General features: G+C 43.4%; 1 protein-coding gene across 2 annotated transcripts; it reads right to left on the minus strand.

Moving 5' to 3' along the window:
• Positions 1-1,060: 1,060 nt before the first annotated feature.
• On the minus strand, positions 1,061-16,587 carry LOC106589378 (poly [ADP-ribose] polymerase tankyrase-2). Of its 2 annotated transcripts, XM_014179267.3 has the most exons (26): positions 15,490-16,587; positions 14,859-15,083; positions 14,491-14,586; positions 14,227-14,263; positions 14,045-14,120; positions 13,758-13,852; positions 13,561-13,627; positions 13,210-13,396; positions 12,877-12,998; positions 12,613-12,704; positions 12,325-12,403; positions 11,360-11,531; positions 11,147-11,226; positions 10,864-11,009; positions 10,536-10,701; positions 10,078-10,297; positions 6,651-6,760; positions 5,283-5,471; positions 4,253-4,597; positions 3,948-4,068; positions 3,709-3,806; positions 3,528-3,602; positions 3,200-3,305; positions 2,821-3,007; positions 2,431-2,587; positions 1,061-2,216 (listed from the first exon to the last, which is right to left on the minus strand). In XM_014179267.3, exons 1-26 carry the CDS (start codon positions 15,773-15,775, stop codon positions 2,154-2,156), a joined length of 3,597 nt encoding a protein of 1,198 aa, XP_014034742.3. In that variant the 5' UTR covers positions 15,776-16,587; the 3' UTR covers positions 1,061-2,153. The 2 variants fall into 2 exon arrangements, with proteins under 2 accessions (XP_014034742.3, XP_014034743.3); XM_014179268.3 differs by lacking the exon at positions 5,283-5,471 and having other exon boundaries at positions 15,490-16,579.
• Between the last annotated feature and the right edge of the window lie 63 nt (positions 16,588-16,650).

A 16,650-nucleotide genomic window follows, 5' to 3' on the forward strand; every position in this document is an offset into this window, starting at 1 on the left:
TGGAATACAGAAGTGATGGTTGCTGATAATTGGCCTCTGTACGCCTATGTAGATATTACATAGAAAATCTGCCGTTGCCAGCTACAATAGTCATATACAACATTAACAATGTCTACACTGTATTTCTGATCAATTTGATGTTATTTTAATGGACGGAAAATATACTTTTCTTTCAAAAACAAGGACATTTCTAAGTGACCCCAAACTTTTGAACGGTAGTGTATATACTGGTTGACCTCCACATTAGGAACGTGCTGACTGCACTAGCTTCTGTGTTGAGAAGATGGGTGTGTTACTTTCGCCCCGGCTCTCCACTGCCTGGCTAAAAGGTGAGCCACCTTCTTGTCAATGGTTATCCCAAGTTGAACTCAGAATTTATCAAAGTGGTCTCAATAATTCCTCTATCCCGCTTCGTAGTGTACATCTCAGTTCAGATCGGACAAAAGGTTAAACTACATTAAACTGTAACAAGCCCACTCCTACTGCCCAAATGTCTTCTCTTGCATGTCAAAACATCTTCAACTGAAGAGTGATACAGTGCCATTATTGGACACTCAACATCTCATGAAAACAAGGCGGCAGGAAAGCAGTAGCCTAGGTAGGAAGACAGTGTCTGTATATATATAATATCCATACTAGCCTACTAAATAGTGTGCAAAAAAACAAAAGTTTATAGTAGGCTGTGACATTTCGAAAATAGAACTTTGAATGCGTCATCTAATGCGTGATTGCGTTGACTCCTGGCATTCGTTAATTTTGGTACAGCGTGTCAATTGATCAGCGGTTGTCAAACTTGAGTCGTAAAAGACGAGTGAATTCTACTAGATCAAACGTCGAAATGCGTATGCAGTTAAGTAGTTTATGTAGTACGCTAGTATGGCTAATCGTACACTATCTTGGGAAACATCATATTGACAAGTGAAAAATGTGTAATTAACAATGATAGTTATTCCACTACCTACAAAAACAGACAAAGTAAGGTTTGGTACATAAGTGATTACATGCCACAACTACAATTTTAGTTTTTTACAGTAGGCTACAAACAACTTACAATCAAGGATTCACAAATAGCTCATTTATTTTGATGTGGCTGTTTGTGTGGCGATTATTCCCACCCAGATCCAGCCACGATACATCCAATTAGCACTAAGCAAACACTGTTCAAACATGACGTACAACTCTTAACGAGAGTTAATCAGACAGGAATATCATGCAAAAGGAACAAAGTGCTGCGAGAACATCACGCAACCACAGCATATTAGTGTAAATTAACTTCACGTTATTTCAAATGACAGACACGGTTCTCACAGCGCATTCAAACACTGACAGGGGGAAATTGACAAACTACATGTTTTGTTTTCTCTGCATAGTCTCGTCACCCTTGTGTGTTGTGTAAAACAAACCGCTTTCAAAGCAAGACAGACTTTGTAGAGGGGCAATTTATGACAATTTAGGAGTCCTCAAATTTGAAGACTTTGCTACGGCCACCATTACTGAATGAAAGGACACCGATCCTGATCTTTTAACTGTCACTATGTAGACCAAACAATACACCTTCTAACAGGATAATGATCTAAAATTGTGTCCAGCTCCTGATTTACAATACTGGATAAATAAGCCATTAGGCAATAGGCACCAATGGAAGAAAACAGACTGAAACAGGGAGTGACCACCTAGGCTTGTCCAATAAACATTTGTTTTCCATTCCACAACTTTTGAAACATTTTGCTACAATGTGCCCTAATAAATATGACCCAGACAACCCCACAAGGCAGACTTTGAAAACACAGATTTTGACTGCTGGTTGATGGAATACATATTCTATAGGTCATTCATTTACAATAACTTGGGCATAAAAATTTAAATAAATTAACACGCTAGTACAAAAGAAATATATACAATGTCTCCAGAAAATAACTACTATAACACAGAAGTTTTTTTGAATTACAGTTAGACTTTAACCAGTTGTAGTTGTCCTACACAGCATTTGTTAGAATGGCTACAGATGGAAGTGCTTCAAATGGAGAAGAAGAAAAAAAAATCTGTTTGTGCATGCATTTAGTAAAGCTGTCGCTGCGACGAACATAACAGAAACAGGCTGAGATGTTCTTCTGTACAATTAACTTGTTGTTCTTCCCTCCTCCATTCCACTTCTATCCATCCACAGAGGCATCTGGCTTTAATATCTGATAGGTGATCAAATACTCTGGATAGGCCTAGAGTAAATGACACAGGTGTCAGATGAAGTTCATTTGAACAGCTTGGTAGTCCTAAGGGCATGCTACCATACAATTAACACATTAGATCCAAGAGGAGCAGTATTACAAATGGAATGTAAGGCTGATGACAAAGAATGACAATCCAGTGACTTCAGTAGTTAGTGTCAAAATGAAAGTCACACACTAATGCCAAAGCCACTAGTTACCGTACCTGCTCTCCTCTGTAGATGACATACTCTGCCAGTGACAGTCCGTTGACACTGGGCCTCCCTGTGACAGAGTGGTGTCCTGGAGGGGAGTGGGCCATCTTCATGGCACTGAACTGCAGGAAGGACTTGCCCAGGGTCACCCTGCAGAACAGCAGGTGCCTGAAGACGCATAGAACCCATCACAGACAATCAGACATCATGCCACCTCCATTCCAATCCAATCCACTTGATACACTTGAGCCATTCTTTCTTAACGTTGTGAAAAAGTCTCATCGGCGTGTTATTAGCGCCCAGCTATGGCTTGGTTTAGTTGTACTGTGGTGACTTAGACCTCAGCTTTGATATGGTTTACTGTGGTAGAGAAACATCAAAGGACTGGATGGCTGGTTTACCTTTGGCACACGTAGCAGGACCTGTCTTTGTGCAGAGGGCAGCCTGTACCGCCTCCTATCCCGTAGACATACTGGTTACTCTTAGACGAGTTCTCAGCAAAGTAGATGCCTGCTCCGAACATGCCGCCTATGTAAGCATGCCTCTCATCGAAACCCTTGTGGATGATGGCGTTCACAAACGGCGAACCTGTTGGGTCAAGAGCAGAATGAATGCTGGAATGAGCACTTGTAAATAGGATTTCTGAGTGTCTAAAACACTTGCACACAAAAAAAATGATCAACCTTGAACACAACATGACCCAAGTGCTTTCTGGAGGGTCATGGATGATGGGTTCTCATTGGAATGTGGGCTGTGCTATTCTGTATATTATTCTCTTACCGTGGAACAACATCCGTTCATTGGAGTGATTGTGATTCTCCTCGGAGACCTCCTTCCTTCGATGGGTGTACCTCTCCCAAAGCTTCTTGTTACACACTTTCTGGATCTGCAGATGAAGAGGGGAAAATAGTGAATTAACAATGCTTTTCTCTCAAAGCAGGGATAAGAGAATACATTCCAATCATGGTTAATAAAGTTGTAATAACATGAACTGAATGTGCAGTTGAATAATGACTTCCATTAACTAGACTTCCATTAACTAGATTAAACTGGACAGAATAAAGCAGAGCTTGCTTTCCTAATGTGGATAGAAACCAGCCCACTGTACCTTAACAATGTTGTATCTGTTGAAAACCCCTCCAGCAAGGCCTCCATCTCTGTGCTCTCTGATCGTGCTCTGCAACTGTTCAAAAGCAAGACTCAAAGTCGAGTCAACATTTTCTAATTTACAACAAGATATGATCAATAAGATGTAAGACTTTGACAGCGAGTCATCGTGTCGGTTGTACCTCCTCCTCCACCAACTGAAACTCCTTGTCGTCCGACACCAGATCTATTAGTATGGTCCCACTGTTCGCCGTGTTCAGCGTAAGGTACGGATTCAAACCTGCATCACAGGAACATGAACTTCTTTTACTATTGCAGTAGTTCAAAACTTAATTCAGGATGTGAACTTCAATCGAAGCACACTGCCCTTTCATACATGAAGATCAAGTAAAAATCTAAATCTTGGATGGTTGCAACGTACTTTGAGGTCCGCTAATGAGTCTCTCTACTCCTTTGATAATCTTGTGTCTGTGTCCGTAGGCATTGATACCGATCTCTTTCAGCTCCTTGTGTCCCATCTCTACCAGGACATCCAGAGTGATCTTCAAAAAGGGAAAACTGTGAACTTTAAATAAATGTCAGATCTCACCTTCAGCATCTTAAGTAATGCTTCATAGGCCTATTGTGGAACATCAGATGCTGAAGACATCCTTGAAGCTTTTTATATAAAATAAGTTTATCTATGTTATCAGACATAAGCCAGCTGCGTTTTGGGGTTCAGCTTACCTGCTCTCTTTCAAAGATCTCTAGTAGGTGTTCCAGTCCAAGGTTGTTGAGGAACTGTCCGATACTCAGATCCACACCTGGAACCTCCTTATTGTCCGTGCCCACAGCCCCAGAGGGCCCCAGGAGAGCAGGTAGCTCAGGGAAGGCAGTGCAGGTGGAGGCAGTGGCCTGGTTGTCTAGACTGTTGCGGGAGGCCAAGGTGGACAGGGGTGTGGAGCTGGCTGAGAGGCTGGGGGGGACCACCACCCCTACAGGGGAAGACATACTGATTACCTGCGGTTTATAGCAACCGGGCAGGGCTGAAGGTGGCATGGCCGCTGTCAACAAGGCACGAACATCGTCCACCTGTAGTAAGAAAAGAAAGAAAGGAGAAAGAGGCATTGTCACTAATTTACCAAGTCGTGGAGGAGAAATTAAGAATGACACAAAATATTGACGACTCAATCACAGTACAACCATGCAGAGGAACACGATTAGACTGCATTAGCGATCGTTGTCAACACATCAATAACCCATAAGAGCATAGCAAGTATGAATAAGGCTACATGCTCCTATGTGAGCAAACCCTTGACATGCATACAGTACATTCAAGTCATTTAGCAATGTGTGATGAGAGTGAGAAATTTCCAGGCATTTCATTGCCAGAGACAGAGACAGGTCCTCTCTTCTATTTAGAAAGAGGTCATGTCACCCAGTGGTTGCTGGTGAAGGTCAGGCCATGTGAGAGTGTAGAAACAACCATTGAGAGACATTGAATCTCCTCAACAACAGCGAAACTGGAAAGAATTCCAAACAGACTATGCAAGTGATGTTTAACATGCTGTTAACACGAATCACAAGCACAATATACAATGTCAGGGTGTTGTTGTGATTTGAGGGATTTCATGTATCCAAGAGCAGCAGACATGACAAACGGGTGAGTGTGGTGGCTGTGAGGATGACAGATTATGCTACCCCTTCCCACACACTCCCGTGTTGGGGAGAGGTTGTCAGCTCGGAGACAGGATAGCGAGTGTGTGTGGACGGATACCGTGACGAGGTCCAGCGGTGATTGGCCTTCCTGGTTGCGGAGGGCGGGGTCGGCCCCATGAGCCAATAGCAGGGCACACAGCTGGGTCCTCCCTTTCTGCGCTGCCTCGTGCAGTGGGGTGAACGCCCACTTATCTGTGGCGTTCACGCATGCGTCGTACTTGATGAGCAAAGCAGCCACATCCACATGCTGCAAATGAGAACACATTGGACTCCACTTGGCTCTTGGTTCGTGTCTTGTAACTTTCTCTCGTTCTTTTGGTCAACTTGCATCTCAGACTCAGACATAGGACTTCTACTGGGCAAGACCTCTACAAGTTAATTCACCCTTTCTCTTCTACTCTCTGGTTGAGATGGTAACCCAACCAACACAGGTTTAAGAAACAAAGCAAACAAAAGGGGGAGAAACATCTATAGGGAGAGAAAGGGTTACGAATATTGGTTTAAAGAAAAATCGCAACACCCTATAGTAAACAAACCAGATGGCACCATTTTCTTGTTTTTTTTTAACGGAAAACCAGGGGCACACTCCAACACTCAGGCATAATTTACAAACGAAGCATGTTTGTTTAGTGAGTCCGCCAGATCAGAGGCAGTAGGTGAATTGGACCATTTTCCTGTCATGCTAGCCATTCAAAATGTAACGAGTACTTTTGTGTGTCATGGAAAATCTATGGAGTAAAAAGTACATTCTTTTCTTCAGGAATGTAGTGAAGTAAAAGTAGCATTTGTCCAAATATCAACAGTAAACCAAAGTAGATACCCCAAAAAAACGACTTAAGTAGTACTTTAAAGTATTTACACCACTGCTTATTTGAGATGATCCAATCTGTGTGTGGAGTTAGAGCAAGCACCAGGTGGTCGGGGAGGACTGTGGTGGTGATGAGCTCCTCGTTTCTCAAGGGTCTGATCAAAGCAATCTACTGTCCTTTTGTTTCCAACAGTGTTTTGTGTCATAGAGACATGAGTGCTAATCATTTGGCCAGCATACATACTTCACCCCTCGCCTCATCACCGAAACCAATTCATGATTACATTATTTTTAAAAGGAGCTTGTTTTAAAGGCCGCAGAAGATGCCTTTTTTTTTTTATTCAAAGGTATGCTTAATCTCTGAAACCTATTCATGGTTACATTTTTAAAGAAGCCTTTGACAAGGAACTTGGTGAGTGTTTGGTATGCCAAGTACGAGGCACTGACTCTTTCATAAAAAAAAAAACCTAGGCACATCAATCAAGCCTCTAGACATCCTGTTTACTTTTGTGTCTCTGAAGAATCATACCGTACAGGTAGTAGGAAGACTCAATGGACACCTTTAGAGTGTGATTGTGCTGTGAGTGTGTACAGTAGATTAGGGTAGCTGGGACTCACCCCGTAGGAGGCAGCGTTGTGCAGGGGGATGAGCCCTCCCTTGTCCTGGGAGTTGACCTCCGCTCCATGCTGAAGCAGGTACTCTGCTACCTCCAGGTTGTTGTAGCCAGCTGACAAAATAGACACATAATTAGTTTCATCAGAAACTGCAATTATCTGAAAATGTTGTTCTCCTAAATCCGTAGTCCCATCCTGATGGTCTGCCGGTTTTTCAGGCGTTAATGATAAGTTAGTTGAATCAATCAAATTCAGGAGAGTTGGCCAGACTTGAATGCAACGTTTTAACTAATTGCCTTGAACACAGCTCCCTAGTAACTGAACAAGCACCAGCTGCCAAACAGCCTCCATTCCCGTTTGCAACACTATGGCTACGGTCCAAACACTTAAAAGACACACCCTATCCCCTCAGCCCTCAAATTAAGCGGACACTTCTGATGACGTATCATGACGTCTGACGAGTGTACACTTGCAGGGCGAGGGGTGAGGGAGGGAGGAATGATTTTTAAATGGACCACCCTTGGCCGTTAATTCGTCACTCGTTCGTCCCGCGATGATTGTGATTTCAGCCACCGGTAGCTTGTGGGTGCTTTATATGCGCTACAGTCAATTATGAGTGCATGTCTACTTATATTAAATATATCATTTTTAATATACGCCTACTGATAGCTAGCAAATTAATTCGCTAACTAACATTAGCCTGCCTAGCTGGAACTTCTGAAGAAGGAAAATGTTTATCTATAATTTCCCCAAAACATATTTACGAGACGTATTTCTAACTTACAGTTGAAGTCGGAAGTTTACATACACCTTAGCCAAATACATTTAAACTCAGTTTTTCACAATTCCTGACATTTAAATCCTAGTAAAAATTCCCTGTCTTAAGTCAGTTAGGATCACCACTTTATTTTAAGTATGTGAAATGTCAGAATAATAGTAGAGAGAATGATTTATTTCAGCTTGTATTTCTTTCATCACCTTCCCAGTGGGCCAGAAGTTTACATACACTCAATTAGTATTTGGTAGCATTGCCTTTAAATTGTTTAACCTTGTTCAAACGTTTCGGGGAGCCTTCCACAAGCTTCCCACAATAAGTTGGGTGAAATTTGGCCCATTCCTCCTGACAGACCTGGTGTAACTGAGTCAGGTTTGTATGCCTCCATGCTCGCACATGCTTTTTCAGTTCTTCCCACAAATTGTATATAGGATTGCGGTCAGGGCTTTGTGATGGCCACTCCAATACCTTGACTTTGTTGTCCTTAAGCCATTTTGGCACAACTTTGGAAGTATGCTTGGGGTCATTGTCCACTTGGAAGACCCATTTGCGACCAAGCTTTAACTTCCTGACTGATGTCTTGAAATGTTGCTTCAATATATCCACATAACTTTCCTGCCTCATGATGCCATCTATTTTGTGAAGTGCACCAGTCCCTCCTGCAGCAATGCACCCCCACAACATGATGCTGCCACCCCCGTGCTTCACGGTTGGGATGGTGTTCTTCGGCTTGCAAGCGTCCCTCTTTTTCCTCCAAATATAACGATGGTCATTGTGGCCAAACCAGAGGACATTTCTCCAAAAAGTACAATCTTTGTCCCCATGTGCAATTGCAAACCGTAGTCTGGCTTTTTTATGGTGGTTTTGGAGCAGTGGCTTTTAGGTTATGTTGATATAGGACTCGTTTTAATGTGGATATAGATGCTTTTGTACCTGTTTCCCCCAGCATCTTCACAAGGTCCTTTGCTGTTGTTCTGGGATTGATTTGCACTTTTGCACCAAAGTACGTTAATCTCTAGGAGACAGAATGTGTCTCCTTCCTGAGTGGTATGACGGCTGCGTGGTCCCATGGTGTTTATACTTGCATACTATTGTTTGTACAGATGAACGTGGTACCTTCAGGCGTTTGGAAATTGCTCCCAATGATGAACCAGACTTGTGGAGGTCTACAATTTTTTTCTGAGGTCTTGGCTGATTTCTTTTGATTTTCCCATGATGTCAAGCAGAGGCACAGAGTTTGAAGGTAGGCCTTGAAATACATCCACAGGTACACCTCCAATTGATTCAAATGATGGCAATTAGCCTATCAGAAGCTTCTAACGCCATGACATCATTTTCTGGAATTTTCCAAGCTGTTTAAAGGCACAGTCAACGTAGTGTATGTAAACTTCTGACCCACTGGAATTGTGTTACAGTGAATTATAAGTGAAATAATCTGTCTGTAAACAATTGTTGGAAAATGACTTGTGTCATGCACAAAGTAGATGTCCTAACCGACTTGCCAAAACTATAATTTGTTAACAAGAAATGTGTGGAGTGGTTGAAAAATGAGTTTTAATGATTCCAACCTAAGTGTATGTAAACTTCCGACTTCAACTGTATTTGCATTAGTTTTTACTTACACTTGTATGTTGACTTCTCCATTGATGTTGTTTTAACGTTTTCGCAGACTTTTCTTAGCAGATGTACAATCGTCGCAAATCGAGGGTGTGTCTTTTATGGCTGTGGTTCAAACACTTAAAAGACACACCCTCGTGCTCGCCTTATGCCCTTAGGGGAATCCCCGTCGTCATCTTGGAGGGTGGTCCAAATGATTAGCCAAGCAAGGGAAGTTTGCAACGTAAGCCCCTCCGCCCTCGTTTTTAGTCGGCTTTCCGAGTGTACAATTATGTTCACTCCAAGGCCTGAAACTCCCCATAATTCAATTCACGGCGATTGTACATCCGCTAAGAAAAGTCAGCAAAAACTTAAAAACAACATCAATGGAGAAGTCAACATACAAGTGTAAGTAAAAACTAATGCAAATAAGTTATAAATTGTGCTACTAATGCACATGACGGCACAAACACGTCTCGTAAAAAGTTTTTGTTTGGTTATCTTTTGGAAATTGAAGAAATAAAACATTTCACTTCTTCAGAAGTTCCAGCTAGGCAGGCTAACGCTAGTTAGCTAATTCATTTGCTAGCTATCATACAGTAGGCGTATGTTAATAATTATATATTTATTATAAGTAGACATGCACTCATAATTGACTGTAGCGCATATAAAGCACCCACAAGCTACCGGTGGCTGAAAACACAATCATCTCGGGATGAACGAGTGACGATTTTCCTGCCAAGGGTGGTCCATTTAAAAATCATTCCTTCTTCAGCAGCCCAACTTCCACGGCCTGATGAGGTCTACCTGGGACTCCAAGCCAAACTCTACCGAGTCCAACCACCTGGATCCTTCATCTGCAGCCCTCGGCTTCACCCGGTCCATTCTCATTCCCCTCCCGGATCCTCATTCTCACATCCATTACATTTCTCAATAAATATTCTAAACCCTTAAACTTGTGACTGTTGGGTTGGAACAACCGCTTGTACACCCTGAAGCTCTCAATGACTAGGGTTCAAGATCACTATCCTTACAGAAAGCTCCAGTGCGCTGACTGACCTGCCAGGTGTAGCAGTGTAGAGTGCCGTCCCTGTGCGTCTCTACAGTTAACATTATCAGGGCTGCAGAGCTTCTCGACCCGGGCCAGACAGCCCTTCTTGGCTGCGTCCAGCAGGGCAGCGTCTCCTCTTAGCAGGTCCTGCATGTCAGTGTCCCCGTCCTTCACCAGGTCCAGTGGAGTGCTCCCATCTCGGTTCTTTTTGGTCGGGTCTGCACCGTGCTGGGAGGGGAGCGATAGGACTGTGTGTTTAGATAATCTGTGCTAGAACAGGAAGGCTCTATAGTATGTGTTCTACTGCACAGGATTAGGATGTATCTGGTCTCTCGAAATTCAAACGGAATTATTTTCAGGGTAAGTGATGACTCTAAATCATTCAAATCCAAGTGGCACTGTAGATGGTCCAACACAATTGAAAATAGACTAGCACTAATCTGTAAGAGGGAAACAAACTACTTACCTGTAGCAGCAGTTTGCAGATCTCGTATTTGCCCTTGGCGGCGGCCTCGTGCAGAGGGGTAAACTTCCACAGGTCAGCTATGTTGACCACAGCCCCGTGGATGACCAGCAATTCAGCCACCTCATAGTGACCGTAGGAGCAGGCGTTGTGTAGGGGGACCAGGCCGCTGCAGGAGACAGAGCAAGAGAGAGCGAGACGGACACACATTACCCTTCTGAGCGACGAGTCTGACTCAGGCCCATTAGAGGATAGGTAGAGCCTTGCGTTTTTCCTGACCAAATGACCTGACCGGGAAAAGCTCCTGGCCTAAGTCAGGACCTGTGCTCACCCTTTGTCTTTGGCATGGACGTCAGCCCCATGCAGTAGAAGGTACTCCACCACAGACACACGGTTATACCCCGCCGCAAAGTGGAGCGGGGTGGATTGACGGCCCTCTACATCCCTACAGTTCACATTCTGCATGGTGCACAGCTTCTGCAAACACAAAGACAGCAGACATGTTACCACGAAGACTACTGTTACCATTTGAAATAAATAACTTGTAATATGAGTGTTACAACAATAGGCCATTGGTTGGTCAGATTATGCCAAAATGTATTGGAGATAGTTACTTTAACAATCTCCAAATCTCCAGACTTGGAGGCTTCTAGCAACTGCCAGTCAACATCAGAGTTTCCAATCAGAGTTCCCTCTGAAAGACATAAATAAGGCATTTACTGACACTTGAAACGGGACCAAATATTTCAACCCAGAATGATCATCACAAACCAGGTTCCTGTCTGTTTGTGTAACATGTAACATACTCCTAGCTGTTTCCAGCCTACCATGCAGTATCTCCTGCACACTCTCATTGCCCATTTGGGATGGAGAGAAACCTTGTAGAGACATGACGAGGGGGTCGCAGCCTGCTTTCAGCAGCAGACGGCAGGTCTGGAGGTGGCCACAGTGGGCCGCACGGTGCAGAGCTGTCTGGCCCAGGTTGTCCAAGGCATTGACCTATAGGGAGATAATAGTAATTCATTTATTTCATAGGGACAGATAGAATCAAATATTGACACTTCGTATTATCAAGAATCACATGCATTGCACCGAGGGCTCTAAAGTGTGACCATTCTGGTTGCATATGCTCCTAGATATTTCCTGTGTCGACCTGACATTTTATTTTGGGAGCACCAGTGCGACCAGGGGAAAACAAAATAAAAAAAATCGGCCAGATAATAACTGTTGTAAAGATAGGCTTCCGCTGTGCAGTTGTCTCTGAGTGCCTGACCAAGAAGTGACTTTTTAGAGCCTGTTCTATAAATAACCATGTCGCGGGTCGTTCCAAAACCACTCACAGGCATTTGTTTACACCTTGTTCAGTCATGTTACCTCATTAGCTAGCTAATGGCCCAGTATATTTAAACATTTTGAGGCACAGAAAGAAAGGAAAAGGCATAGCTTCTTTAGAAGATCAATGATTGTAGCATGAATGACTGATCTCTTGCTTAATTTCAATCAATACAAAAATATATTCCTAGATTTTATTTTGTGGTCCTAACTTTAAAATTGGGAGCACTAAGGATTTTGTTTTACATTTAGAGCCCTGATGCACCATTACCACACACACACACACACACACACACACACACACACACACACACACACACACACACACACACACACACACACACACACACACACACACACACACACACACACACACGCTGAATCATAGGCCATTAAGCAAATACACACGTTGGCTTGATCTTTATGCTATTAATAACACTATGATAACACCTGAACTTACCTTTGCCTCATGTTTCACCAACACCTCGATTATGTCGTTGTGTGACTTTTCAGAAGCCAGGTGCAAGGGGGTCAGGAAGCTTAGACAAATCACATCACAAACAAGTTAAAGTGGCTGTAATTTCTTTTCCTATGGGTTGCACAATGGAAAAACCGTCAGCCTTTAGTTCAGAGTCTTATCAGAGCATTCAGACTCATTTATATCTGTCATATCAACAATGGTAAGAGTAAAGTGACTGGTAATTGCTTGTGGGATAAGGGTTACTGACTGACACTTTGCACCACTCACTCTTTAGTCTTCTCATTTACGTTGGCCCCTTTCCTCAGCAGTAACTCGCACACTTGTTTTCTCTTGGGATAGGGAGATGTCGCTGCACAGTGCTGTTAAACACACATCTTAGATCTTAAAACACTGCTTAGACGAAAGGCGAGCACAGAGTGACCCAGAAACTTAAAACAATATATGGGATACTAGCATTGAAATTCATTGACGGTATAATCTGTAGCAACACTATCTGTAGTACGTTGGCGACTCAGTAGTGAGGTGTCTTACCAGTGCGGTTTCATGGGTAAGGGGATGCTTGAAGGTGATGGTCTCCAGTGACAGGTGCTTCTTTAGGCGGGGCAGGTCAGCTTCACGTGCTGCCTGGAGCAAGGCATGACCTCTGAACTCATCTGTCACAGACACAAGAGGTCAGCTGAGAGAGGGGTTCAACTATTGCATTGGGAGAACAGGACTCATTATCAAGGTGTTGCCCCTTGCCTAAAATCATTTGTTTCATTAAGTTTTATTAGAGTATAGTAGGCGACCTCTAAGCAACAAAAAAAACCAAGGTTCATAAAGAACAGGAACAATGAAAAAGAGGGGAAAATATACATGGCTTACAGGCCAGGCGTTCTTTGAGCTGCGGTGTGGGAGACAGGTCAATGGCGCTCTGGTTGTGGCAGTTTAGGAAAGTGGGGTCGGCTCCGTAGCTGACTAGCAGGGAGCACACGTCCACCCTATTCTTAGAGGCGGCTTCGTGCAGGGGGGTGAACTGCCACAGGTCCATGGCATTCACACAGGCGCCCTGCTGCATTACCAAGGGAGGGGCGATGGAGAGACATGGGTCAAACAAGACTTGTACAATGAGCATTTGAATGTTCAATGGGCCTCTGGGTTAAGAAAAGTACATTTTATATACAGGGACACAAGAATGCATAAGCTACATACAGGAAGAATGTGTTTCAGACAAACCTTTACTAAAATGTCAGTGACTTCGTAATGTCCATAGGAACAGGCATTATGAAGAGGCACCAGATCACTGAAACGTCAGAGAGAGTCATCCGTCAGAGAAATTGCTCGCACGGTATTGGAAAGACATACAATGCCTTCCCTGCAGTGTACGATACTGATTCAACGAGGATGACGAAAGGACAGAGACCAAGTCGTACCCTTTGTCTTTAGCATGGACGTCAGCCCCGTGCTTTAACAGCAGCTGCACTGTCTTCACACGGTTGTAGCCAGCAGCAAGATGCAGAGGGGAGGACTGAAAGACGCACCACAAAGGACCATTTGAAATGGATTTGTTTGTTTGTCCAGACTGACACGCTCTTTGTTAGTAACACGTTTTGGGCACCACTATCTGTCTTTTACCTCATTTTAGTGCATTTGGAATTTTAGAGAGGTGATGGAAAAATGTGGTCTGTTCATGAATAGTTCAGGAGAGCATGTGAATTACCTTCCGACCGTCACTGGCGTGACAGTTCACATTCAACGGTGTTAACAGGGCCATCAACTTGTCTTCATTCCCACTCCTATGAAAGCATCACATGTATTAGAACATTTAGATCACAGTAACGGTCACAGTTGATTACAAGGCATCTGAACGGTGGTCATTTAAAAATCTGAGATATACTCCACCTTGCACTTTCCAGCAGGTCATCTTTTCTATATTCACCTGTGATTAGGAAAGTGTGGAAACATATTAGCCCACGTATTCCAAGATAACTTTTGTTCTTCACTGTTTTGATTCATTCAACTACGTGTTCTGTCACTCTTGGTTCCCAGAGGAACAGTTTTATTCTGTTCCCATGCCCAAAAATAGATGCAAGGAGTGCAAACTAACTCAATCATGCAATTTGGTGCTTCTAAAGTGCTTGTGAGGAACATGTTCCTCCCACTCACCGGTCAGCACTGCTTTAGTGGACGCTTCAGCCAGGTCCAGCGCTGTCCTCCCATCCGTGTTACGAATCGTTGGCTCTGCTCCGTGTTGCAGGAGCACTACAACACCAAATTCACCCATATCAGCATTTACAATATATCAACAAATAGCTTATGTTCTACACCGACAACATGGAGAGGGCACACCAAAGTTGCCATACTTGGCTTTTACAAAAGCGGTCCTTAAAGCACATTACAGACGGTATCTATGACTGATTCTTCTGGAGATGTGACCATGATACTTGAAGCCATGAGAGAACAGTCACTGTGCTTAAACTACGCATATTTTCCCAAGGGGACAGCCTCACAGGGAGGCCAGAATCCAACTGTACCTATGCAGACTTCGCTCTTCCCCTTTATGGCGGCCTCGTGGAGGGGTGTGTAACTCCAGTTGTCCCTGGAGTTGGCATCAGCCCCATGGCGCAGGAGCAGGTTGACCACCTCAGAATGGCCGAAGGAGCAGGCGTTGTGGAGAGATACGAGGCCTCCCTCATCCCGGGCATGCACGTTGGCTCCATTTTGTAGTAGGTAGTCCACCACATCCCTGCGGCCAAATCCTGAATAAGAGAGATGGTATGGATTTATAGGTGCACCTGGTCCACAGAGAGGCATGAACAGACCTACTTAGTGGTTATGCGTTGATTCATTTTCGTAATTGGAAAATGACTGTTACTGCTTATTAATAAATGCATTGATACATCAAATAGCAGGTGTAATATAACATAAGATAATACAATAGTAAATCCTCAAAATAAGTCCTTTATGAATCAACTTGATACTAGGGAATGTATTGTGGACGCACATTGTACAGACGCCTTTGTGTCTGGATTATTCTGTTACAATAAACTATTAACTGTACAGCGTGTCTCGTTACATTGTCTGCTATATTTGTTGCGTTTGCAGTGTGAAACATTGTAGCGAGATGTTTCCTGCGCCTAGCAACATGGTATCAACTGTTCTTACCAGCGGCGAAATGCAGCGGGGTGGATTTTCTGCCGGCGGTGTCTCTACTGTTTACATTCTCCGGTCTGACAAGCCTCCTCACGCGCTCCACATCTCCGTTTCTGCAGGCCTCGAAGATCTCCCTGTTAGGCTCGCCGGACCTGGGTGTATCTACTCCCGGGAAGACACCACCCAAGCCCAATACCCTTGAACACTGTCGGGTGGACATAAGTGGTGTGGTATTTTCGTAAATGTAGAGCTTGGAATTTGTGTTTGCAGACCCCCAAAACCGTGCCACCGAGGCCATGAAAAAGGAAGAGTTTCTGCGAATTTATCGCATATCGTTACAAAACATGAAAACGCGATGAATTCCGTGACATCGACAATAAATATGACTGTCAGAGTCAAATCCTTCCTGGCAACGAGAACATCAGTGCGCTGTCAAATAAGCATCCCATACCCAGTCCACATTAAAATCAGCCTGTAGGCTGCGGCTTGGAGCTTCTATCATGTTGCAGATACGTCATCTACCAAAATATCGATTCATACCGAACCCCATTAGAATTGCACAAAGCAATACATTAATTATGTAATATTGAAAGCCTCACAAAGGGTGGTTGTACGCCCAAAATAACAGAACTGCTATTCTGCTTGCAGCACTGACGGTGACGTCGCTTTCCTATGGTAATGAGGAAACCTTCAAAATTAAATCCTGCATTTCAAAACATTGCAAGGTGGATAACTAATTCAAAATATATTACATTTTAATCAATGACGATTTTTATTGCGCTTATAAGCAAATGCAAGAAGGAATTTATGGAGAATCAATCAAATCAAGACCATATTGAAAAATAGAATGTTCAGAGTGGTATGTTGACAATTGTGGGCTGAAATTGAAAAAAAGTATTATTTGTGCCAATGTAAAAGTGGTGTTGGGAGTACTCAGTAGGGTCTGTAGAATCTATATATGGTGTAATTTTATGGGGCACTAAATAATACGGAGTGTTGCAGTTCTAATTACGTTGGTAACCAGTTTATAATAGTAATAAGGCACCTCAGGGGTTTGTGGTATATGGCCAATATACCATGGCTAAAGGCTGTATCCAGGCACTCCGCATTGCGTTGTGCTAAGAACAGCACTTAGCTGTGGTATATTGGCCATATACCACACCCCCTCATGCA

Source organism: Salmo salar, chromosome 28 (assembly GCF_965601325.2).
Source record: "Salmo salar chromosome 28, fSalSal1, whole genome shotgun sequence".
In the NCBI taxonomy this organism is placed as follows: domain Eukaryota; kingdom Metazoa; phylum Chordata; class Actinopteri; order Salmoniformes; family Salmonidae; genus Salmo; species Salmo salar.

Coding starts and splice junctions, on each gene's coding strand:
- LOC106589378 (XM_014179267.3), bottom strand. CDS start 15,775: ATGGCCTCGGTGGCACGGTTTTGGGGGTCTGCAAACACAAATTCCAAG. Junction 13,853..14,044: donor ACGCCAGTGACGGTCGGAAG/GTAATTCACATG, acceptor TGCGTCTTTCAG/TCCTCCCCTCTGCATCTTGC. Junction 2,588..2,820: donor TCCTGCTACGTGTGCCAAAG/GTAAACCAGCCA, acceptor ATGCGTCTTCAG/GCACCTGCTGTTCTGCAGGG.